Consider the following 24,390-nt stretch of genomic DNA (forward strand, 5'->3'; position numbering starts at 1 on the left):
CTGTCTCTCCTTTATCCCGAGCAGTGGTGTTGAGTTTTGCTATGACATTAGTCAGATTTCAACCAGTCATTTAGGGGTAATTAGTCTGTGGATAATTTGAAGGCTGATTCATTTTTTTGTTACCTGTGATTACAAACAGATATTCTTAAATATTACTTTAACTCCAGCCATTTGTCTCTTGTCGAGAGAAATTTAGATACATGTTCTTGTAATAGAATGTAACCGTTGACTCTCATATAATCCGGTTGACAAATGGCCCTAATGCTCCGTCTCGTCATGGCAAATGGCACCAATGAACAATGGTGAAAGTGCACATTGCACTCTGTGACAAACCTTGTCAGTTCAATTAATTATGTTTTGTTGCCTAGTCGAGTATGTGCAGCCAGCGCACTGTACCCTTTGACCTGTTAAACGTGTAATAATAGGTCGACAAGATGCACTGGCTGCTTCAATCCTTTGGATCTTGACAGAAGACACAGTCGGGCTTCTGATTTGCTTGTAGTTCAATCTGAATGGTGACTGAGTGAAAGGTGTAAGTGTCAAAGAGAACTTGAGTAACTTCTTTCAGGATCTGGTGATTGTCCACTGTGTCTTCTGTAGATAGTGAACAAAAATTATCACACTGCAGAAATGCAATACTTTTAAGAAACCTAAGTGACTACTGAAACTATTTGCAAACATTTGGGATGGTCTACTTCTCTTTCCAAGTTACATCTTAATAACTATATTGCAACTAGCTGTTCAGTCTTGCTCAGCAAGCTTGTACCCTATGTTGTAGCTGATCAAAAATTTTCAATTTTTTTAATAACAGTGTTCTACAAAAATATTGGGGGGGAAAGTTGTTGCTTTTATTTGTTTTTAACAAAAAATACATTTGGTTTAACAAGCACCAGATACAGACAAGCAGTTGTATCCCAATCAGAAGAAATTGACTTTACTAGGCTTCAGCTGAATTATCATTTTTCTGTTTACAGAAATTTACTGACCTGTGACAACGTGAGCAGATAGAATAACTTGATTCATTGTTAGAGACCAGAGATGCAGGTTGTGGATAGACTCCACTTTGTTGACTGCTAGAATTCTCTCTCTCACTGCATCATAATTAAATCCCTTGGGTGTTCCTGTAGAGGAGGAAATATGCCTTTTGATTAAATAAGAACTATATTCAATTAAAGGACACACAGAGAGACCTCTGAATCTTTACTGCATTAGATTTGGGTTTTCTTATAAAAACAACATGGGCCATAGAGTACAGCTCTATTTTTCTGTTCACTGTAAAGTTAACATGCTTATACTTTTGGGCTTCACAACATCCTCCAGCAATGAGTTCCACAGGTTGATTGTATGTTGCATGAACAAATACTTCCTTATATTTGTTTTAAACCTGCTGTCTATTAATTTCATTGAGTGACCCCTGGTTCTTATGTGATGCAAAGGGTAATTCACACTTCCTATTCACTTCCTCCACACCATTCATGATTGTATAGACCTCGATCATATCCCCCCCCCTTAGCTGTTTCTTTAAGAAGATTGTTACTTTTCCATTTATAAATCTCTCTTCATATGGAAGCTGCTCCATCCCCCTAATAATTTTGGTTGCCCTTCTATGTATCTTTTCCAATTATAATTTATCTTTTTTTGAGCTGGCGTAACCAAAACTACATACAGTACTCAAGGTGTGGGCATACCATGGATTTATATAGTGGCATTATGATATTTTCTGTCTTATTATCTATCCCTTTACTAATGGTTCCTAATGTTGGTAAAACTGCCACTGCACATTGAACAGATGTTTTCAGAGAACTATCCAAGACGACTCCCAGACCTTCTTGAGGGGTAACAGCTAATTTAGAACTGTTGTATTAATTTAGATGGAATATATGGGCTCCAGGTGTTCGCATAAGGCAGTCACTGTCCAACATTAAACAGTGTTAAACAAAGTCCGGAGCTTGGTTTACAGAAGCCTCTGCCTGCTTAGCACCATGGCAAAGACACCATTAAAAATCCATTTTTATTAAAAATACAGAAAAGAAAAAAGTTTACTTTTCAGATGCTTTAAATAAGACTTTCATTTTAAGAACTTCCCTTGTTCTATTTCTCTTTAGCTGAAGAGAGTTTTTAGAAAGAGAAACTCTGGTTGTTTGACCATCTCTTGAATGGTATCAAAGACAGTAATAACTGTCCTTTTGGGAAAAAGAGAAAATGTTAGTTGAGATGGGCTGGAGATGTCAATGCTGCTGTTCTGTTGTTGTTAAAATCAAGTCCTAGAAGGAAAAGCCCCCTTGTTTGACAGTCTCTTAGATCAATGTTTCTCAAACTTTAGCAACCCGAGGACCTCTATTTTGATTTAAAAAACTTTTGTGGACCCCCAAGCCGCCCTCCTCAGCCCCAGGCCATGCCCCCACTCCACCCCTTCCCCCAAGGCTCCACCCTCATCCCACCTTTCTTGAGGTGCCACCCTCATCCCACCTCTTCCCGCCCCTGTTCCACCCCCTTCCCCGAGCACACCCTGTCCCCACTCCTCCCCGTGCCTCCTGCATGCTGGGGAAGTTCCGCAGTGTGCAGGAGGCACTGTGAGGGAGCGGGAGGAGCTGATCAGTGGGGCCGGACATGATTCCACCTCCTCTCCTTAGTGCGCTCTGTCCCCACTCCTCCCCTCCCTCCCAGCGCCTCCTGCACGCCAGGGACAACTGTTCCCTGGCGTGCAGGAGGCACTGGGAGAGAAGGGGAAGGGTTGATCAGCAGGGCCTGTGGACCCCCTGGAATACCATCACGGACCCCCAGGGGTCCATAGACCCCAGTTTGAGAAATGCTGTCTTACATGGTATCAAAGATGATAAAAACTGTCATCTCAGGTGATGTTTGGGATTCAGCAGGAGCCAGTAGGGGTGGCAATGTCATCTGTCTCTGTTCCATTCTGGTCAGGACACCCCACTGGATGAAGGCCCATATCCCAGGAAACAGTGAGGGTGGCAGCCAGGATGGTGACGCTCACTCCAGTAGTCTATCTGTTCTTTCTGAGTGTTTGATTTTTGTTGTTCTTTTCAACTTTCCACACACATCTTTCTTATAAGGGCTCAAAAAGGGAGTGAGAGGTGGACTAGCCCATTCCCTCATTATTTTGTCCACCAATTAGGCCTAATATCTGATATACCAAATTTTGGCTCATTAACTTCAAGCTGCACCTCTCTTGTTTTTAACAAGCTTAATTTCAACACAGTCCTTAAATCATAACAACTTGGTCTTTTTGTTTAGATTAATGCAGTTATTCTGTCTCCCTTTCATTCCTTTCCCGCATCAACATTTGTTATTAGAGTTTATTTTAACATTTTTGAACATTTACATACTTTTTACAGTTGAGCTCACAATTCAGGCAAATTTGTAGGCTTCATTGTCGGAAAAGAACCCATCATTTTGTATGTAAAGTTGGGACTATTTTTCCAATGTGCATTACTTTGCACTTAACACTGAATGTCATCTGTCATTTTGTTGCCCAGTCACCCAGTTTTGTGAGATCCTTTTGTAACTCTTCACTATTGGATTTGGACTTAATTGTCTTGAGTAGTTGTTTTTTACTGCTTTCCATTGAGAAAACTGACCATTTATTCCTACTCTTTGTTTCCTATCTTTTAAACAGTTACTTGTCCATGACAGGACCTTCCCTCTTCCTAGGACTGCCTGCTTTGCTTAAGAGCCTTTGGTGAGGTACATTGGCAAAGGCTTTCTGAAAGTCCAAGTACACTATAACAACTAGATCACCCTTGTCCACATGCTTGTTGACAACCTCAAAGAATTCCCTTTATAAAAGCTATGTCATCATGTAGTATAATAATATGGCCAATTCAACTCAGTTGTGCCTTTCTTACAATAGCTCCAATGCCAGTTATTTGTGCTTACACAAGAACCTCAGTGTCTTGTGTTTTGTTCTGTCAGTTTATCACAAGAATACTATACTGTAGGGAACACAGACTCAGCACAGTATGGTGCTGAAAGGAAAGGTCTTCATCAGAGCTGATCACAAACTCTCTGAAGGAATCGTTTCCTGTGGGGAGAATGCAGATTCCTTGGAATAGTAACGTTTCACAGAGACTGTTCAATTTGAATGAAGGTCAAATGGAATGCAGGCAGTGGTCTGATGGAACCCTATTTGCCAGCTGACCAACCCAGTTCCTCAGCAGCCTGCCTGGCAGGTTGATGGGGAACCAGAAGCCCTGGGAGCATCAGCTCAGGTGACAATCCCAGGGCTTCCAGGCTCCTGACTCCCCTTCAGCCCACTGATTTGTGTGGAATTAACCTCCAAAGAATTTAGCCCAAAGTTCTTAGCAGAAATACATGGGATGGAATGGGTTAAACGGAGGTTAAGACTTGCCTAATGTCACATACTGAGAAGGCAGCAGAGCTAGAAACAAAACCCAAAGTTCTAACTCCCAGGCCTTTGGGATAACCAACAAACCATGCGTCCTCCACTTTCAATACCTAATGTAAGAGAGATGACCTGCTAGGTGCGGTATTCTGGCTAGACACATTTGACACTTTAAGCACCTAAATCCCCAAATCTGGCCCCACTCAGTTGCTGCTGAACCCTGTAGGCACCTAAAGTCAGCTGGCACCTATGTTTTCACAGTATCACTTCCTTAGGGGCCTATGTTTCTGCCTGTGTTCATGTGCGCTTCAGCCTCACTCTCGGTGTTCAGATGCCTAAGCCTTAGAGCGTTGCAGAAACCAGAGAAAGATAGGTGTTGCTCTACCTTATTCACCTGGGAGGCCCAATCTGATGTGTGCACTCAGAGCTCGCCTGCCAGATCAGGCCTCTCTAGGTGAGCTTACACAAAATGGAGGAGAAGCTCCCCCTTCATAATATAACTTTTTAATACAGTGGTTGGGGTACTTACCTGCGATGTGGGAGACCCTTGATTCAAGTCCCTCCCTTTGCCTGAGAGGGAGACAGGATTTAAACAGGGCTTTGCCACCTCTCGGGTGAGTGCACTAACTGCTGGGCTGTGGGATATTCTGATGTGGGGCTCCCGCACCCTCTCCTGTAGGAGCTGTTCCACTGTGGGTTGATAATTTTAAAAAGCCATTGGGGCAGGGGGACTGAATACTGGGTCTTCCATGCAAGTGTCCTAACCACCAGGCTACAGAGTCAGTTTCTTGAACACTCTCACTGGCCCAATGATTCTTTCATTATTTATTCACCCTAACCCCTGGGCTAACAGGTGTGAGGGAGGTCCTCCTCTTTCCCCACCCCCCTCATCTCTTGCAAAAAATGGCATGGGTACCTAACCCCAAGGGACGGTTTGCAGCTAAGTATCCCAAACAGAGGGAGGCACCTTCCTCCAGCCTGGATTTAGGCACCAAATTCACTGAGAGGGTAAGGATTAAGCCATCCTTGCTTTGGCATCGCCCATTGGCTAGTTTAGGCAAGGAGCTGCCTAGCATGGTGGCTTCTGTGAATTCCATTTTTAGGCACCTATCTCCTTCCATTCATTGTATAGGGAGTCTAGGGAGTCTGAACTCGGGCTTTGTGAAACCCACTGATTTTCTAGGAGCCTAAAATTTAGGCTTTGCAATTGCCATGCCTACATTTTTGTGACTCCCACTCTGGATTTCTACCCCATGACAGGTGAACACAGAGGCAACCTCTAGGAAAGCTTTGTACTATGACTATACTGATACATTTCTTTACTGAAACAAAGACGTACACAAAAAGGAAGAGATAATAAAGACATATGCTGCAATAAGCCTTGCAGAGAGTCAGGTTGGTTAAACCATAGCAATCCAAAAAGCTACATAACAACAGTTCCTCATCCCTTTAAGGCCTATGTTTTCTGTAGTTGAGGCAATAGCTGCCTCATATCGGTTAGCCCCAAGAAAGCAAAAACTTGTATCTGTGACTGCTACTGTGACTTTCAGCCTTGGCAAATCAAACATCAGGCCCACATCTAGGCAGTCTCACTACGTTAATGAAAAGGTGCTTAGAACTGTCCATTTTACCTTGAACTCTAACCTGACTTTGAAAGATGCTTGGATTTGCTCTTTCAGATCAATGTAACCAAAACCGTAGCAATGTTTTATACCTCCGTTGCTTGATAAAATGGCTAACCTGCAACACAATTTTTATTTATATTTATTTTTGGCACAAACTTGGTTGTGGTCATGATTCATAATGGAAATACACAATGCACAAAACAAAGAATTCACAAATGCCATAGGGGTTATGGGAAGCAATGGTATACATGTGAAAAACAAAGAGTTGTAGGAATTCATCATGGTTTCACTAACAAAACAGCAACATACAGATTCTTGGAGAAGATTCAATGGAACACTGGAATAGACATAACTCTGTCATTATATCATCTAAAATAGTTCTAATTAGAATTATGATTAGCGTATGCTTAGAATTATGAAAATACTGAAAATGACATCACTGCACTGCTATGTTAGGACAAACTATTGTTTGTTGTTTAGCTTGCTGCAGTTATTATGCTGCTGTGTTAAGAAAGGGCTATGCTCATAACCTTTAAGGAGGCAGAGGCAAGGGATTTTGGATCTCAAAAGAACTAGAAGCACACTGGGGGGGTATGCAAGATCAGACGACGTGTTAAAGCATTTCTGTGTTTCTGACTGCAGCTGTCGATGGTAGCCCACATCTGATACCCTAAGAGAATTATACTAGCATCAAAATATTCTAGTCCTGAAATCTAGAGACCAAATTATGTTCTCCAGTATGTTCACATAACTCCCACTGCAGAATTGTATGTAAATATCTGAGAAATTGAAATTGAAGAGGGTCACATGAAGAGCAGAATTTGGCAATTATTTTCTAGGTATTTTCACAGACATGCTTTTTCCTTTGCTGGAGTAAAATATACCATCTAGTATCCATTTGAAGTGCTCTAAGTGTTTATTTTAAAATACTTTGAGTTCAATTCAGATTTTCTTGTACAACGTCTAATACACGAAGGGTCTGGTTTGTTTGTTTTTTTTCAAAAAGTCAGATGTCCATTTGCACTTCTAATCTGTGTGCACAGTTGCCATGAATGCATGTACTGATTGGCTGTTTGAGCACGCAGATGGACAGTTAATGTGTAAATGGGCATTTTGAACATGTGAATTCCTAATTTCTGCACACAACTGTAGTAACTTCTTGCAAGATTGTAATTTAGGGATTGATTTTCAAAGAGTCAGGCATACAATTTCAACAATTAACATTTTTGAGATTTCTACACAATGTACATGTAGAAAGAATGTATTTCTTCCATGAAGAGTGGTGAAGATTTTTTTAAATAACGAGTGCCTAAAGTTAGTCTCCTAAATGCATTTAGGCACCTGGGCTGAAATCAATGGGAGACATTCTCTGTCCAACACTTCTGAAGATCAGGGCAGTTATTTAGGGGACTAAACATGGATTTAAGAGCCTAACTTGAGGGACCCATTTTTTAAACCCCAAACCAGTGTTGGTAAGTGTAATAGAGAGAGACAGAGAGAACAGAATAATATTGATTCTAGAAATAACTACTGTACATACAGAAGTTCTTACCTTCCATTAACACAAGCAAAATGTCCCTTAAAATGGTGATGGTTGTTGCCAGAACAAAGATAGAGAACACAAATGTGCAGACTGGGTCAGCTATTTGGTATTCTGGCTAAAAAAATATAAGCACATCACTTGATTAAATCCATCACTTTCAGTTTCTGGCTGACATTTTTAATGAGCTAATCAAAAAACAGTATAATCAAGTTATCTAACATAGTAACCATTGCTGATCTTCTCGATTAGTACAGCCAAGTTAACAGACAATTTTCTGATTGCATTAGTCTTTAAGACCTCGAGCCACTAAAGATGAAGGAGAGAGAGACACAGAACAATAGTCCTTCTGGCTTAAACCCCAAGGGAAACCTGTTGTGCTCTCAGCCATTTTATTCCCAGAAATGAACATAACTGTCCTGGACTAAATTACAATATATATCATTAAGACAGAGAAAATATGTACATAGCATCTAACGACGGTGTTATGAAAATACCTGCATCATTAATTGCTATGAAGGTGAGTAAACCCAATAAAACTGACCTTAAAGAATATTATAAGTGCACTAATTAGCACACTAATGCTCTGAACTAGATCTCCAATGGCATGTACAAAAGCTGCCCTCACACTGGCATTGGCCAAAGCTGGCTTCTGTTGAAGAGCTGGTATATGTTCATTGGCTTGTGCTCTGTGACTATGTCCAGGCCCAGTCTGGTGCAGAGTCAGACTTAATCTGAAAGAGATACAATGCTGCAAATATCAGCGAGATCATACTGTCTGAAAGAACAACAACAAACACTTCAGCATTGCACTTCTTAAAGCAAAAGGCAAGCAATAGCAAGCGTATGTGTAAATATATGTAGATATTGTCCACTCCAGGGAATCTCAAAAAATGATTAAGTATTTAATATACAAAAAAGACAACTTACATGACATTGGCTATCACTGCACAACCAGAAGTAATGAGCATCACTGTAGCTTCAATCTCAAAATCTGGGTGCAGCAGTCTCATGCTCGCCAAATATGTCAACACGCCAGTCACCACCCAAATGATTAGCATCGACATCAAAGCACCCAGAATTTCTAGGGGTTAAAACAATTGAATTTTAGGGGCATTTTAAATAAAATGCAAGGAATTGGCTAATGGATGAGCACTAACACTTTCCCCATTAGAAAGCAGTTCTTATGTGTTTGCAGGTCCTAATATTCAAATCATGTTGGGTGACATAAATCTGGTTTCCCCAGGGTTGACTCTTGTTGCAGACTTATGGGCATGGTTTGGAATGATGAATTCATACATGTTCCCATGAGCTTGCAGAGTGTCTTCTGGTTCACGAAACAGGAAGGTGACCTGCACCTTGGGATTTGTGCCCAATTGCTCCAGAAAACACCATGTGAAACTGAAATGCACTGTAGAATTGAAGCCTCAAGATGTTTGCAGATATCCAAATGGAGCACACTATTGCACAAACCTTTAGTAGACTGTTCATGAATGCAAGTCCTGTTTCTGGACAATAGTGAGTGCCCGTGTGGGGGCAGGGTGAGGCAGTGGGGAAGAAAGAGGGATGGGATAGGGCAGGGGGAAGAGAAGGGGATGGGGAAATGAGGCAGGAGGGAGGGGGCAGGGGACAGTGTGAAGAAAGAAAGGGGATGGGGCAGGGGGAAGAGATGAGGACGACTGTGAGTACCACCTCCTCACTTCTGGGCATCCATGCCAGAGGTGTCTGGAGAAATGGGGGCGGGGACATGTGCCCCCCACTAGCCACAGATACGTGTCACCTCTGGGGAGGATGATCATGCTCCAGGCTGCAGCTTGACCTGGACTGCCTGCAGCAGACAGCACCTCCCTGCTTGTTCATTGGCTTGTGCTCTATGACTGTCTAGACCCCTGCTGGCCATATCCAGACCCAAAGCTCTCTGCCAAAGCAGGAGGCTGCCATGTGAGGCCCATCTCTGGGGGGAGAACTGGTGTGGGGTGGAAATTTGTCCACCGGGTGGCTTCCCAGATATGGTCCTCCATGGCTTGATGGTTGGGATCACCTCTGCCCCTGAATGTCTGGGAGCAGGTGTCAATGAACGGGTGCCTGACTGGGCACCACAGCAGGCAGGGTGGTATATATATTGCATGGATGCAGCCCACATAACACAGAGCTGCATACGCAGCCCACAATGGTAAATAGGTTGAGAACCACTGATCTAATAACTTTGGCTGTAACATTCTCCAGTATTACATTTTCTTCTTTGAGGTTCCATGACTTGCTGTTTTCCATTTTCTGATGTATCCTGGGAGCTTTGAGAATATTAATAGATTAGCCTCACGAACCTGCAGACCTGTGCCTGATCTCAGAATACTTTCCAGTGTACTTGCTAGGACAAATTGCCTTTTCTATTTCACATGGTCATATGACAGTACATTTGGTACCTGCTCTGTGCCATCCAAAAGTTAACCTTTTAGTGGAAGGTTTAGATGATAACCACAGTGAGAAAAGGCTAATCAGGAAACTTGTCAAGTCAACCAAGATATGTGCTGCATCGGTTATCACAGCAAGACTTCCTGAAATTTGTCCACCTGTGTAAAACAAATACATGTATATAATAGGACATGTATCCAAGACTTTATTTGTTGTAAAGCTAAGGAAAACGTTATTTACAATGATAATGTATGGCATAACTTTAAACTCTTTACAGACTAGAAGAAGTTTTTATCCCATTCATGCATTCAAATCTTCCTAGTCCTGAAAAGAGTTGTATCTTAGTTTTACTAAAGCATCCAGGGGCTGGTAAATCTTAAACAGCAAAAAGACTTCAGGACCAGACTTCAAAGAGAAACTGCTGAGCTTCAGTTCATTTGCAAATTTGACACCATCAGCTCAGGATTAAACAAAGCCTGTGAATGGCTAGCCAACTACAAAAGCAGTTTCTCCTCCCTTGGTGTTCACACCTCAACTGCTAGAAGAGGGCCTCATCCTCCCTGCTTGAACTAACCTCGTTATCCCTACCCTGATTCTTGCTTGCATATTTATACCTGTCTCTGGAAATTTCCACTATATGTATCTGACGAAGTGGATATTCACCCATGAAAGCTGATGCTCCAATACGTCTATTAGTCTATAAGGTGCCACAGGACTCTTTGCGGCTTTTACAGATCCAGACTAACACGGCCATGCCTCTGATACTTAAACATGTTGTAACTCATTAGAAATGTGGTTTAATTGCTATTATAAAGTGGCAGAACAATTGCAGTCTCAAACATCCTGAATTACAATACTATTATCCCCCTAATATCTCCTCACAAATCACTGACATTTTTGTCAACACAATATGACCCCAATCAAACTTAGCAACACTCATGACCCAAAAATGGGTAAAGATGGCTTTGTTTGTTTCCTGACCCCGGGATGGCTGGTTCTCTGGCATAATTTAGAGCAACCTAAATGTAAGCAGGGGAATGGTCCCGCTATTGTGAGAAACTTTCCTGGCTTATGCGCTACCCCAGTGAAGTGGGCTAGCAAAAGGATTTGAGTCTTCACTCCCACTTCCTTTACCCAGAGGCCTGCTTGACCTCAAGGGCTCTCCTTCCACTCTCCTGTGTGGCAGAGTCCTGGTAACCCAAACGAGGCTGGGTCACTTGTTGTGGTCACTTAGGGCAGGGCTAAGGTGTCCCCACTCCGGGGTGTTCTCTCTGCACTGGATGCTTCCCGGACCCACTGATCATTACATACAGTTCAAAGCAAATACAATTTATTAAACAGCAATCAATTTTTAAAAAGAAGGAAAAAATGGGAAAGGTGAAAGGAAAACACATCAGCCTGCTCTGTGGCATGGGGACATCACAACCAGCGTCTTTGGAATGTAAGGGAAGTTCAGTCTGTTCCTCACAAGTCCCAGGCCCCTTCTCAGGCCCTGGCTGTGCTGCATGGATGCTGCGGGTCAGACACTTGCTCTGGTGGTGGCCGCACGCTCTCAGGATCTAGGTGGCTGGACCCTTCTTCTCAGCATCGCCCGCGCCCCGTCTGGTTGCTGCAGCTCTCCTCCCAGCACAGGTCTGCTCTGTGGGCTGCTTCTGTGACTCTGCTCCCAGCACTACCTGCTTCCTCGGCTGCTTTTCTGGACCCTCTGGATCTGGCACAGCTCTACTCCCCAGTTCAGCTTGGGCCCCTGCTTTCTCCTTAGCTCAGCTCCACGCTGTCTGACCCAGGCAATTCCAGCACACAGGGAGGACAGGACCCCTCCTGGCCTCCTGATTAGCCTGCCCATCCTGTCAATCAGGCTGACCTGGAGCATTTGGCCACTCCCCCATTGTTCCTGGGGACTGTCAGTCTCATGCTCCTGATTTCCCATCAACCCTTCGCCTTTCTTTTAGTACTGGGAGCTAGCCAACCAAAACACCCCCACTGAGTTTTAGTAAAGGGACAAGAGTCCCCTTTCATAAAGGCAGTGAACAACAGTAAATGGGATTTAAGGAAGAATCTAATAGAAAGACAGTATGTTCTGTGCCCTATTTATGTGATATACAGTATAGTATTTTTGGTAGGGGAAAGGAGTGTTACATTTGCCATATTAACCCTATCATTTTTTATATATAGGACATGCTTTAAGCTAGTCACTCTATGGACTATAGGCTGATCTAAATTATAGATTCATAGATATTTAGGTCAGAAGGGACCATTATGATCTAGTCTGACCTCCTGCACAACACAGGCCACAGAATTTCACCCACCACTCCTGCAAAAAACCTTGCACCTATATCTGTGCTATTGAAGTCCTCAAATCGTAGTTTAAAGACTTCAAGGAGCAGAGAATCCTCCAGCAAGTGACCCATGCCCCATGCTACAGAGGAAGGCGAAAAACCTCCAGGGCCTCTTCCAATCTGCCCTGGAGGAAAATTCCTTCCCGACCCCAAATATGGCGATCAGCTAAACCCTGAGCATATGGGCAAGATTCATCAGCCAGATACTACAGAAAATTCTTTCCTGGGTAACTCGGATCCCACCCCATCTAATATCCCATCACAGGCCATTGAGCCTATTTACCATGAATATTTAATTACCAAAACCATGTTATCCCATCATACCATCTCCTCCATAAACTTATCGAGTTTAATCTTAAAGCCAGATAGATCTTTTGCCCCCACTGCTTCCCTTGGAAGGCTATTCCAAAACATCACTCCTCTGATGGTTAGAAACCTTCGTCTAATTTCTAGTCTAAATTTCCTGGTGGCCAGTTTATATCCATTTGTTCTTGTGTCCACATGCTACTGAGCTTAAATAATTCCTCTCCCTCTCCGGTATTTATCCCTCTGATATATTTATAGAGAGCAATCATATCTTCCCTCAACCTTCTTTTAGTTAGGCTAAACAAGCCAAGCTCCTTGAGTCTCCTTTCATAAGACAAGTTTTCCATTCCTCGGATCATCCTAGTAGTCCCTCTCTGTACCTGTTCCAGTTTGAATTCATCCTTCTTAAACATGGGAGACCAGAACTGCACACAGTGTTCCAGGTGAGGTCTCACCAGTTCCTTGTATAACGGTACTAAAACCTCCTTATCCCTACTGGAAATACCTCTCCTGATGCATCCCAAGACCGCATTAGCTTTTTTCATGGTCATATCACATTGGCAGCTCATAGTCATCCTGCGGTCAACCAATACTCCGAGGTCCTTCTCCTCCTCCGTTACTTCTAATTGATGCGTCCCTAGCTTATAACTAAAATTCTTGTTATTAATCCCTAAATGCATGACCTTACACTTCTCACTATTAAATTTCATCTTATTACTATTACTCCAGTTTACAAGGTCATCCAGATCCTCCTGTAGGATATCCCTGTCCTTCTCTAAATTGGCAATACCTCCCAGCTTTGTATCATCCGCAAACTTTATTAGCACACTCCCACTTTTTGTGCCAAGGTCAGTAATAAAAAGATGGTCCCAAAACCGATCCTTGAGGAACTCCACTGGTAACTTCCTGCCAGCCTGACAGTTCAGCTTTCAGTAGGACCCGTTGTAGTCTCCCCTTTAACCAATTCCTTATCCACTTTTCAATTTTCCTATTGATCCCCATCTTATCCAATTTAACTAATAATTCCCCATGTGGCACGGTATCAAACGCCTTACTAAATTTCTAGGTAAATTAGATCCACTGCATTTCCTTTGTCTAAAAAATCTGTTACTTTCTCAAAGAAGGAGATCAGGTTGGTTTGGCACGATCTACCTTTTCTAAAACCATGTTGTATTTTGTCCCATTTACCATTGACTTCAATGTCCTTAATTACCTTCTCCTTCAAATTTTTTTCCAAGACCTTGCATACTACAGATGTCAAACTAACAGGCCTATAATTACCCGGATCACTTTTTTTTCCCTTTCTTAAAAATAGGAACTGTGTTAGCAATTCTCCAATCATATGGTACAACCCCTGAGTTTACAGATTCATTAAAAATTCTTGCTAATGGGTTTGCAATTTCATGTGCCAATTCCTTTAATATTCTTGGATGAAGATTATCTGGGCCCCCCGATTCAGTCCCATTAAGCTGTTTGAGTTTTGCTTCTACCTCAAATATGGTAATGTCTACCTCCATATCCTCATTCCCATTTGTCATGCTACCATTATCCCTAAGATCCTCTTTAGTCTTATTAAAGACTTGAGGCAAAGTATTTGTTTAGATATTGGGCCATGCCTAGATTATCCTTGACCTCCACTCCATCCTCCGTGTTTAGTGGTCCCACTTCTTCTTTCTTTGTTTTCTTCTTATTTATATGGCTATAGAACCTTTTACTATTGGTTTTAATTCCCTTTGCAAGGTCCAACTCTACTTGACTTTCAGCCTGTCTCACTTTATCCCTACATGTTCTGACCTCAATAAGGTAGCTTTCCTTGCTGATCCCTCCCTTCTTCCACTCCTTGTATGCTTTCTGCCAGAGAACCCAAAGGTTGATCTAAATTATACCAACTGCCAATGGTCACATGGGGCAAATATGGCAACCAGGGATCATTATGTCAGCTCTAAAATTGATGTTTTAGTAGCATAGAGCTGTGTGTGGCATAAAACACAGTGTAGGGTGGCCATAGTGCTGCAAAGACTCAGTGCCTATTACGTCAATCACATCACACTTTTTTTACCCTTTCTGAATCAACTGATTAATTCAGCCATGCCCGACTCACCTATTGATCTTAACTACACCCTGATATGAATACCAGTAAAAATTCTGGAAAATGTTACAAAAAGCAACATACCACTTTCAGACCATATACTTAGGGGTCAGATTTCCTCATATCTCCTGATTGTCTGTCTGTGGATCTCTTTATACCCACAAGGTTGTGGATACCGGTTCAAATTCCTCTCCACGTGAATCTTGTTGATCTGAATGCATGGACAAAGTTTCAAGTGCTATGTGGCTCGACAACATAGTTACTGTTCAGAAAATAGCTTGCTCCATAGGTGGTGCCAGACTTAAGCCTCTGTAGCCCCACAGGTGTGGCTAGGTTAGACTGATGCAAAATATGTTTCATTTGGCAATCAATGTTTTCTCCAACAAGATCCTTTCCAAATAATTATACTGTAAGTCACACATATAGGACACAGAACATTCTTCTATTCCTTATAAGTGCCATCTACTGCTGCCTACAGGTTACTTCCCAAAATGAAGCAGCAGAGATTCATTGCAGTGAAATGAAAGAACACAACAGAACAGAGATTATCCAAAATGTGAGGGGGCTCTGCAGGACAGCTGGTCCGCAAATGGATTTTTCCATCTGGCAAAAACACCAAGAAAGAGGGGTTTGTGTGTGTTTTTTTTTTTTTTTTTTTTTTTTTTTTTGAAGAAACAAAATCATCCTGAATAGGAACAAGAAGCCAGAATCTGAAGTTTGCCACAAAACAAAATTCCCCAAAAAACAAAGCAAAAAAACTCTACATTCATTTCAGTCAATCAAAATATGTTTTGATAAAACCAGAATGAAATGTTTTGAATCTGACTATTTTTACATAAAGTAAATTTCAAAATGAAACTTTTCCACACTGAGATGTTTCAACATTTTCAAAATGTTTTTCCATTTTTTCCCATAAGCAACATTTTGTCAAAATGGATATTATTGCACAAAACATTAGGTGTAATCTAAACAGCATTTTCTGACCAAAAACTATTATGATAATTTTTGTTCAGTTTTACTCTGCAGCACTTTGAGGTATGTATTAAGGCTGAAGCAAAAAGCATGCATCACCAGAGTAGCGAAAAGATGGGCACCTGAAGGCAAGCGAAAACACAGCTGCCCGAAAACAACATGGCGAAGAGCTGTGGAAGCCAGGCTGAAAAACCTGGGGCACAGCTGGGGAACCATTGAAAGACTTGCCAGAAACAGACAGGAGTGGAGGAGCCTCATCACTGCCCTAAACCCCAGAGGCATAATAGGAACATGATGATGATGAAAAAGCAATGCAACACACCAACTTTTCAGTTGTGATACATCATCTAAAGCTGCACTATAGACATTTTCTAGGTAGATATCTATTTAACACAGTGACATGCAATATCCTTATGCAACATGTTTCAACCATAAGAAGCTGGAATATGAGATGTTTTTCTCTTAACTTGGCATACAGACCACAAAATACTGCAACATGTTTTTACATTTTGGATACTTTACTTCCATTCTGTTGTGTTTTTTTCATACAGAATTACAAGACACCCACTCTGCTCAGCTTGAAGTTCTGAAAGATGCTGCCAAAGGACTATTAGACATATTGCCCAAGTTGATTCATGCCAAGAGGTGTCTCTTTGAAATCTCCTTGTGCTGGTCCCAGCAATGCAGGCAAGGCTTTCTTTTTTAATTACATGATATAGTTAGGCTTATATCTACCTCAAGGTGCCAAAATGGAACTGAAATCTTCCAGGCATTGTCCCAAATCCACATTTTTGTCATTAATTGCAAATATCCCCATTTGAGCACTCTTACCTTCATAGATTCTAAGGCCAGAAGGGACAATGGTGATCATCCATGCTGACCTCCTGTATAGCACAGGTAACGGAACTTCCCCCAAATAATTTATAGAACATAACTTTTAGAAAAACATCCAATCTTGATTATAAAATTGTCAGTGATGGAGAACCCATCATGACCCTTGGTAAATTGTTCTGATGGTTAATTAGTCTCACTCTAAAAAAATGTACACCTTATTTCCATTTTAAATTTGTTTAGCTACAACTTCCAGCCATTGGATTGTGTTAATACCTTTCTCTGCTAGATTGAAGAACCCATTTAAAATATATGTTCTACACTGTGATGGGGTATACCTGCCTTGCACTGGACAAGAAGGGGTTAACCCCCCATATTGTGGGCTGAGGAAGCCACACCCCGTCACCACTGCTGGCCATGCTCCAGCTGAAGCTTCAGTATAAAAGGGAGCAGCCCAGCTCAGTCTGGGCTGATCACTAAGGGGAAAGGACACATTGCAGATTCACGCTCAGGAGCTGGTGGAGCCCCAGACCATGGAGGCCAGGCGCACTGAGACCCAGGTGGATACCCAGCTGCCCATGGAAGCCAAAGAGTGGATGGAGCCATTGGGAGCTTCACCGGCTGATGACCCCAGAAGACCAGTGGACAACTGCACAGGAAAACAGGGTAGGAAGTAGCTCAGGGGAATTAGACGTTTTCCGGTTGTAGAACTGGGGCAAAGTCAGCTGTTTCAGATGGATCCCTGCTGACCTAGTGGTGAATACAGTCATTGCTGACGGGACCCAGGCCATCCTCCTACCCTGGCTGCAGCCCACTTTCCCCCGGCCACTGGGCTGCACAGCCCTGCATAGGAGGGCCACCATATTGACTCCGGTTACTGGGACACATAGCCCTGCACAGGAGGGCCATCTTATTGACTCTGGACATTAGGCCATACTGCCCTGAGGATAAGGGCAGTTTTTTTGATTCAGCCGTGGGGCTGAAACACCCCTTCCCCCTTCTCCCCCACCCCACAACACCCATGTAGGTACTTATAGACTGCAATCAAGTCACCCCTTAACCATCTCTTTTTTTTTAGATTCAAGGGGATCAATCTATTTATCTTATCACTACAAGGCATGTTTTCTAATCCTTTAATCATTCTTCTGGCTCTTCTTTCAACCCTCTCCAATTTATCAACACCTCTCTTGAATTGTGGGCACCAGAACTGGACACAGTATTTTAGCAGCGGTCACTCCAGTTCCAAATGCAGATGTAAAATAACCTCTCTACTACTCCTCAAGATTTCCATTTATGTCTCCCAGGATCACATTAGCTCTTTCGGTGACAGCATCACACTGGGAGCTCCTGTTCAGCTGATTGTCCACTATGACTCCCAATTCTTTTTCAGAGCCATGACTTCTTCTGTGGAGAAAGAACTGGTTTGGGACTATTTAGAAAAGCTGGATGAGCACAAGTCCATGGGGCCGGATGCGCTGCATCCGAGAGTGCTAAAGGAGTTGGCGGATGTGATTGCACAGTCATTAGCCATTATCTTTGAAAACTCATGGCGATCAGGGGAAGTCCCAGATGACTGGAAAAAGGCTAATGTAGTGCCCATCTTTAAAAAAGGGAAGAAGGAGGATCCTGGGAACTACAGGCCGGTCAGCCTCACCTCAGTCCCTGGAAAAATCATGGAGCAGGTCCTCAAGGAATCAATTCTGAAGCACTTAGAGGAGAGGAAAGTGATCAGGAACAGTCAGCATGGATTCACCAAGGGCAAGTCATGCCTGACTAATCTAATTGCCTTCTATGACGAGATAACTGGCTCTGTGGATGAGGGGCAAGCAGTGGACATGTTATTCCTTGACTTTAGTAAAGCTATTGATACGATCTCCCACAGTATTCTTGCCAGCAATTTAAAGAAGTATGGGCTGGATGAATGGACTATAAGGTGGATAGAAAGTTGGCTAGATTGTTGGGCTCAACGGGTAGTGATCAATGGCTCCATGTCTAGTTGGCAGCCAGTATCAAGTGGAGTGCCCCAAGGGTCGGTCCTGGGGCCGGTTTTGTTCAATATCTTCATAAATGATCTGGAGGATGGTGTGGATTGCACCCTCAACAAGTTTGCAGATGACACTAAACTGGGAGGAGAGGTAGATACGCTGGAGGGTAGGGATAGGATACAGAGGAACCTAGACAGATTAGAGGATTGGGCCAAAAGAAATCTGATGAGGTTCAACAAGGACAAGTGGAGAGTCCTGCACTTAGGATGGAAGAATCCCATGCACCGCTACAGACTAGGGACCGAATTGTTAGGCAGCAGTTCTGCAGAAAAGGACCTAGGGGTTACAGTGGACGAGAAGCTGGATATGAGACAACAGTGTGCCCTTGCTGCCAAGAAGGCCAATGGCATTTTGGGATGTATAAATAGGGGCATTGCCAGCAGATCGAGGGACGTGATCATTCCCCTCTATTTGACATTGGTGAGGCCTCATCTGGAGTACTGTGTCCAGTTTTGGGCCCCACACTACAAGAACGATGTGGAAAAATTGGAAAGTCTCCAGCAGAGGGCTACAAAAATGGTTAGGGGACTGGAACACATGACTTATGAGGAGAAGCTGAGGGAACTGGGATTGTTTAGTCTACGGAAGAGAAGAATGAGGGGGGATTTGATAGCTGCTTTCAACTACCTGAAAGGGGGTTCCAAAGAGGATGGATCTAGACTGTTCAGTGGTAGCAGATGACAGAACGAGGAGTAATGGTCTCAAGTTGCAGTGGGGGAGGTTTAGGTTGGATATTAGGAAAAACTTTTTCACTAGGAGAGTGGGGAAACACTGGAATGTGTTACCTAGGGAGGTGGTGGAATCTCCTTCCTTCGAAGTTTTTAAGGTCAGGCTTGACAGGGCCCTGGCTGGGATGATTTAGTTGGGGATTGGTCCTGCTTTGAGCAGGGGGTTGGACTAGATGACCTCCTGAGGTCTCTTCCAACTCTAATCTGTGATTCTATGATTCCCAGAATAGACAACCCAGTTCCAGTTTCTCTGCTCCCTCCCCCACAGAACCCAGCCAGAGGGCCAGATGCCTACACCCCTCAGCCCAGACAGCCACACCCTCTACCCCTCAGAGCCCAGCCGCAGCCCAAACACTCACATGCACCCCCTACCCTCCCAGTGACAGGGATCCAGAGGGGGCAATAGCCTGATGCTGTGTCTTGGGCTTGTGTGGAGTTTCCTGCACATCGCCTCCTTCCTTCAGGATATGCCAGGAACTGCAGCTGCTGAAAACCCTCCAGCTCCTCCTCCTACTTCTCTGGAAGTGTTTTCTATTTGCGAGCTGGGCTCTGCTGCTGGGTCCAGTAGACCCTAGTGGCAGCCAGCAGCTTTACAGCCCATTACTGTGGGGGGGGGGGGGGGGGAGAAAATCCTGCGCAGAACATTGATTTCTGTTCAAACTTTGTATTGTACAGTGGTGCAGAATTCCCCCAGGAGTAATCCTCATTTCAGCTGCTTATCTCAGTTTTGCCTACAGGAGTATTTTGCCTTTTAAGAGGGGATGGGAGGATAAAATGTTCTTTACTTTCAAGAGTAAGGCTTGTATTATAGCTATAAGGTTTATATCTTTGTAGCAATACTCCCAACAAATGGCTTTGTGACTGATTATTACTCACAGTGGTTGTTTATTGCTTTGTGTACTACAAAGCCATAGAAATTGTCAGTTACTCAGTGGTCAATCATCTAGCACATGCTGTCTAGCCTAATGAAGAAAAAAATTAAATATATGGGTCATAATTGCAATAATCCCCATAGACTGCTGTCTGTAACTGCAGTTAATAACTGGTTTGTCAGAGTTTAATGGTCTGAAACAAAATGGTTTTCAAGACTGTTACTTAGCTGTCACTGAAAAAATCTGAATGATTCATTAAGCAAAAAAGAAACATTTTGTTAACATATCATCTGTCCTTCCAATTATCCTCTAGCAATGCTGTATTCACCAAATTTAAGCCTGCTGATTACATGGCTTTGTTAATAAAGCATTACTTCTGTCACTGGAAATTACTGCATGGAGATAAATAGCATGCACCAAATTTCACCCAGTGAAATTCACCTGACCCACAAGCAATTTATGCAGGGAAAGTGCGGGGGAGGGGAAGGGCGGGGAGGAGGTGGTCAAGAAGTTGGGGAGGAAAATTCTCCCTCTAATGGACAATAAAAGTAGAAGGCAGCAGTGCGGTCTCTCAGTGACCACAGCTCCAGCCAGTACTGTAGTCAGAGGTAAACAGAGTTAACCAACTTCTCATTTGGGGAATATGGGGTGTGGTTTAGGTTAGTTTACATACTACTTTTTTTTACCACTAAACCATTGGCTTCAGCCTATCGGCAAGAGGGCTCGAGAAGCAGACAAGCCCCGTACTTTCGTGGGGTTTAAGGAGTACTAGGTCTACACATGCATGGATCCCATAGTCCTTCACTGGCTGTCCTCTACAATACTATGTGGGGTTGGTGTTGAAAAATCCCTTTCAGGTGCACAGGTCTCCCTCCATACTTCCTCACGCTACTACAAGACAAGGCTGATGTGGCATGTATGCCCTTGTACTGACCCCACACACTGCATCTCTAATGCACAACACCACATCTCCAAAATCTCTCGCTGACATAGGAGATGAAGGTTTCCCAGGTTTTAGAAAAAATAATTATCTCCACAGCTGTGAGATACATATATAGGGTATGACACTAAACTGGGAGGAGAGGTAGATACACTGGAGGGTAGGGTTAGGATACAGAGGGAGCTAGACAGATTAGAGGATTGGGCCATAAGAAATCTGATGAGGTTCAACAAGGACAAGTGCAGAGTCCTGCACTTAGGATGGAAGAATCCCAATCCCACCACTACAGACTAGGGACCGAATTGCTAGGCAGCAGTTCTGCAGAAAAGGACCTAGGGGTTACAGTGGACGAGAAGCTGGATATGAGTCAATAGTGTGCCCTTGCTGCCAAGAAGGCCAATGGCATTTTGGGCTGTATAAGTAGGGGCATTGCCAGCAGATCGAGGGACATGATCATTCCCCTCTATTCAACATTGGTGAGGCCTCATCTGGAGTACTGTGTCCAGTTTTGGGCCCCACACTACAAGAAGGATGTGGAAAAACTGGAAAACATCCAGCGGAGGGCAACAAAAATGATTAGGGGACTGGAACACATGACTTACGAGGAGAAGCTGAGTGAACTGGGATTGTTTAGTCTGTGGAAGAGAAGAATAAGGGGGGATTTGATAGCTGCTTTCAACTACCTGAAAGGGGGTTCCAAAGAGGATGGATCCAGACTGTTCTCAGAAGTAGCAGATGACAGAACAAGGAGTAATGGTCTCAAGTTGCAGTGGGGGAGGTTTAGGTTGGATATTAGGAAAAACTTTTTCACTAGGAGGTTGGTGAAGCACTGGAATGCGTTACCTAGGGAGGTGGTGGAATCTCCTTCCTTCGAAGTTTTTAAGGTCAGGCTTGACAAAGCCCTGGCTGGGATGATTTAGTTGGGGATTGGTCCTGCTTTGAGCAGGGGGTTGGACTAGAGGACCTCCTGAGGTCCCTTCCAACCCTGATATTCTATGATTCTATGGAGAAAGATCTGGGATTTGTTTTCCAGGGGAAAATTCAAGCAGCTTCATAAAACTATTTAAGGGCTGGAAGGACAGATTTCTGAGGAAAGATTTAAGGAAATAAATATGTATAACTTGGCTAAATGAACAGCTAAATAGAAGGAGGTGAAGGAGGGATGAAAACATAACTGCTCACAAGTATCAGAGGAGTATAAATATCAAGGAGGGAGAGGCATTGTTTAGAGTGATTCTAGGGGTTTCAACTGCTATGGGACAGAGCAAAGGAAAAGGTAGGCTGACTATCAGGAGACAGGTCCTAGGAACAAGGCCTCCTAGACTGTGGAATAATTTATTGCCAGCTGGATCCATTTTAGAGGTGGTTGGAACATTTTCGACAAAATAAAACTTTGCCAAAAAATTCCATTTCGTCAAAACTGAAATGTTGGGTGGAGACTTACCAGTTTAGACAATGTTTTCACTGAAGGGGGCGAGGGATCAGCTCTCCCACTCTATAGCCTGGTGGTTAAGGCTCATGGGAGGTGGCAGACCCAGGCTCAATTCTCTGCTTTGCCTAATTTAGAGTGATCTGGCTCTCCCGCAAGCCAGGCCTGTGCTCTAACAACCAGGCAACATGCACGCCTCTTCCCAAATTGAATAGCTTAGGTTTCGATCTGAATATGGACTGTCAACCTAACTCCATTTTCATGAAAACCTTCAAACAGGTTTATTTCATTTCCAATGCAGAACAAAAACAACATTTAAAAACCTTCAAAAGGTGCCACAAAATGGAATTGTTGTCCTCTGGCCACCTCCAATCCACTCATCCAAAGACAAACCAACAGTCAAATCTGAAGCTTTTAAATCCACCCTGATGTAACTCCGTTGATTTCAGTGGTGAGACACAGATGATGAATATGATCATGGAATTTACTATGAATGCTTTAAGATTGTTGTATAACACTCATTTTATATCAAATCATACTGATGGGTGACCCTCAAATGTTGGCAGACCTGCCAGGCTTGGATAAACTTATGAAATCTCTGAATCTTATCCAAAGTTGGTAAGGTTTGGAAATAGGACAGGAGGTTCTCTCATAAGAATTCCAGAGCTTCCTGGTTTGAGCCAGGCTTAAACTGTCAGACCAGTCTATTATATGGATTATTCCCTCCATTCCAGATCCAGCCTTAATCCTTAAATGACAGTCACACAAAAGTTTTGAGAAATTCACTAAAAAAGTTTACAGATTTTTTTTAATTGGAAAAGATTGGGTGTCTGGGATTAGTTATTTTATCCCAGCTGGTACGCCCCTCTATAATGAAGATCACAATAGGTGCAGAGAGAGTGGCAGCAAAAGGATTCAAACATCACTGACCTTGAGAACAATATGAAATTTCCTTGATGTCAAAACACCGAGCTGTACTCACCTATAATTTCAGCAATCATGAAGATGAGACAAATTATCGATGCTGCATAGAGCTTCCGCTTGGCTTGACACTGTTCTATTTTTCTGCTCTCATAGGCCGTTGAGTGGCTATGGCAGTGGTTCAGTGGATTATCTTCAGCATCCTCTGATTCCTCCTGGCATTCTTCTTTGTTTAAATTATTCTGCTGCAATCCCATCCTAGGAGATTGAAAGAACCAGAAGATTACAAAGCTATTACTATTCAGGGGTACACTCCTGCAATCCCATACCTCTGTGCCTAATCACTGAAGTCAAAAGCACCATTGAACCTCAGTTGGACTACTCACATGAGAGATTTACTCACATGAGTAAAAAGAAAAGGAGTACTTGTGGCACCTTAGAGACTAACCAATTTATTTGAGCATAAGCTTTCGTGAGCTACAGCTCACTTCATCGGAATCATCTAGTCTCTAAGATGCCACAAGTACTCCTTTTCTTTTTGCGAATACAGACTAACACGGCTGTTACTCTGAAATCTGTCACATGAGTAAAGGGTGTGCAGGGTGAGGTTTAAAGAAATCGTGGCTCTTCAGGTTGTTCTGCATGGGATTTCCATTTTTATGCCCTGCTTCAGTGCTCTTTTCATTACACACCTAAGTTAGCCATGCACAGTGCAGCCTTCCTAAGATGTGCACATTATGAGCTGAGCAAAAACAAAACAAAAAGCTCCATGCAAATGTACAGCATGACTTGCAGAAAGTCAGAACTCAGGCAAATCCAAATCAAATTCCATGGAACATTTAAAGGCACTCCTCAACAAGGGCTAGTTCCATAGAAAATTTCAATTTTCTACTCCCAGCAATTTTGATAGAAGGACTATTATTTTAAAAGGGGCCACAATTCCTTTTTTTTATAATTGAAAAACGTCATTTATCCCAC

General features: G+C 43.0%; 1 protein-coding gene across 1 annotated transcript; it reads right to left on the reverse strand.

Moving 5' to 3' along the window:
* Positions 1-448: 448 nt before the first annotated feature.
* SLC30A8 (solute carrier family 30 member 8) lies at positions 449-23,669 on the reverse strand. The gene is made up of 7 exons (XM_048837195.2): positions 23,474-23,669; positions 9,952-10,098; positions 8,459-8,612; positions 8,073-8,262; positions 7,541-7,646; positions 987-1,121; positions 449-594 (listed from the first exon to the last, which is right to left on the reverse strand). Exons 1-7 carry the CDS (start codon positions 23,667-23,669, stop codon positions 449-451), a joined length of 1,074 nt encoding a protein of 357 aa, XP_048693152.2.
* Between the last annotated feature and the right edge of the window lie 721 nt (positions 23,670-24,390).

The sequence above is a fragment of the Caretta caretta genome, chromosome 2, assembly GCF_965140235.1.
Source record: "Caretta caretta isolate rCarCar2 chromosome 2, rCarCar1.hap1, whole genome shotgun sequence".
In the NCBI taxonomy this organism is placed as follows: Eukaryota; Metazoa; Chordata; order Testudines; family Cheloniidae; genus Caretta; species Caretta caretta.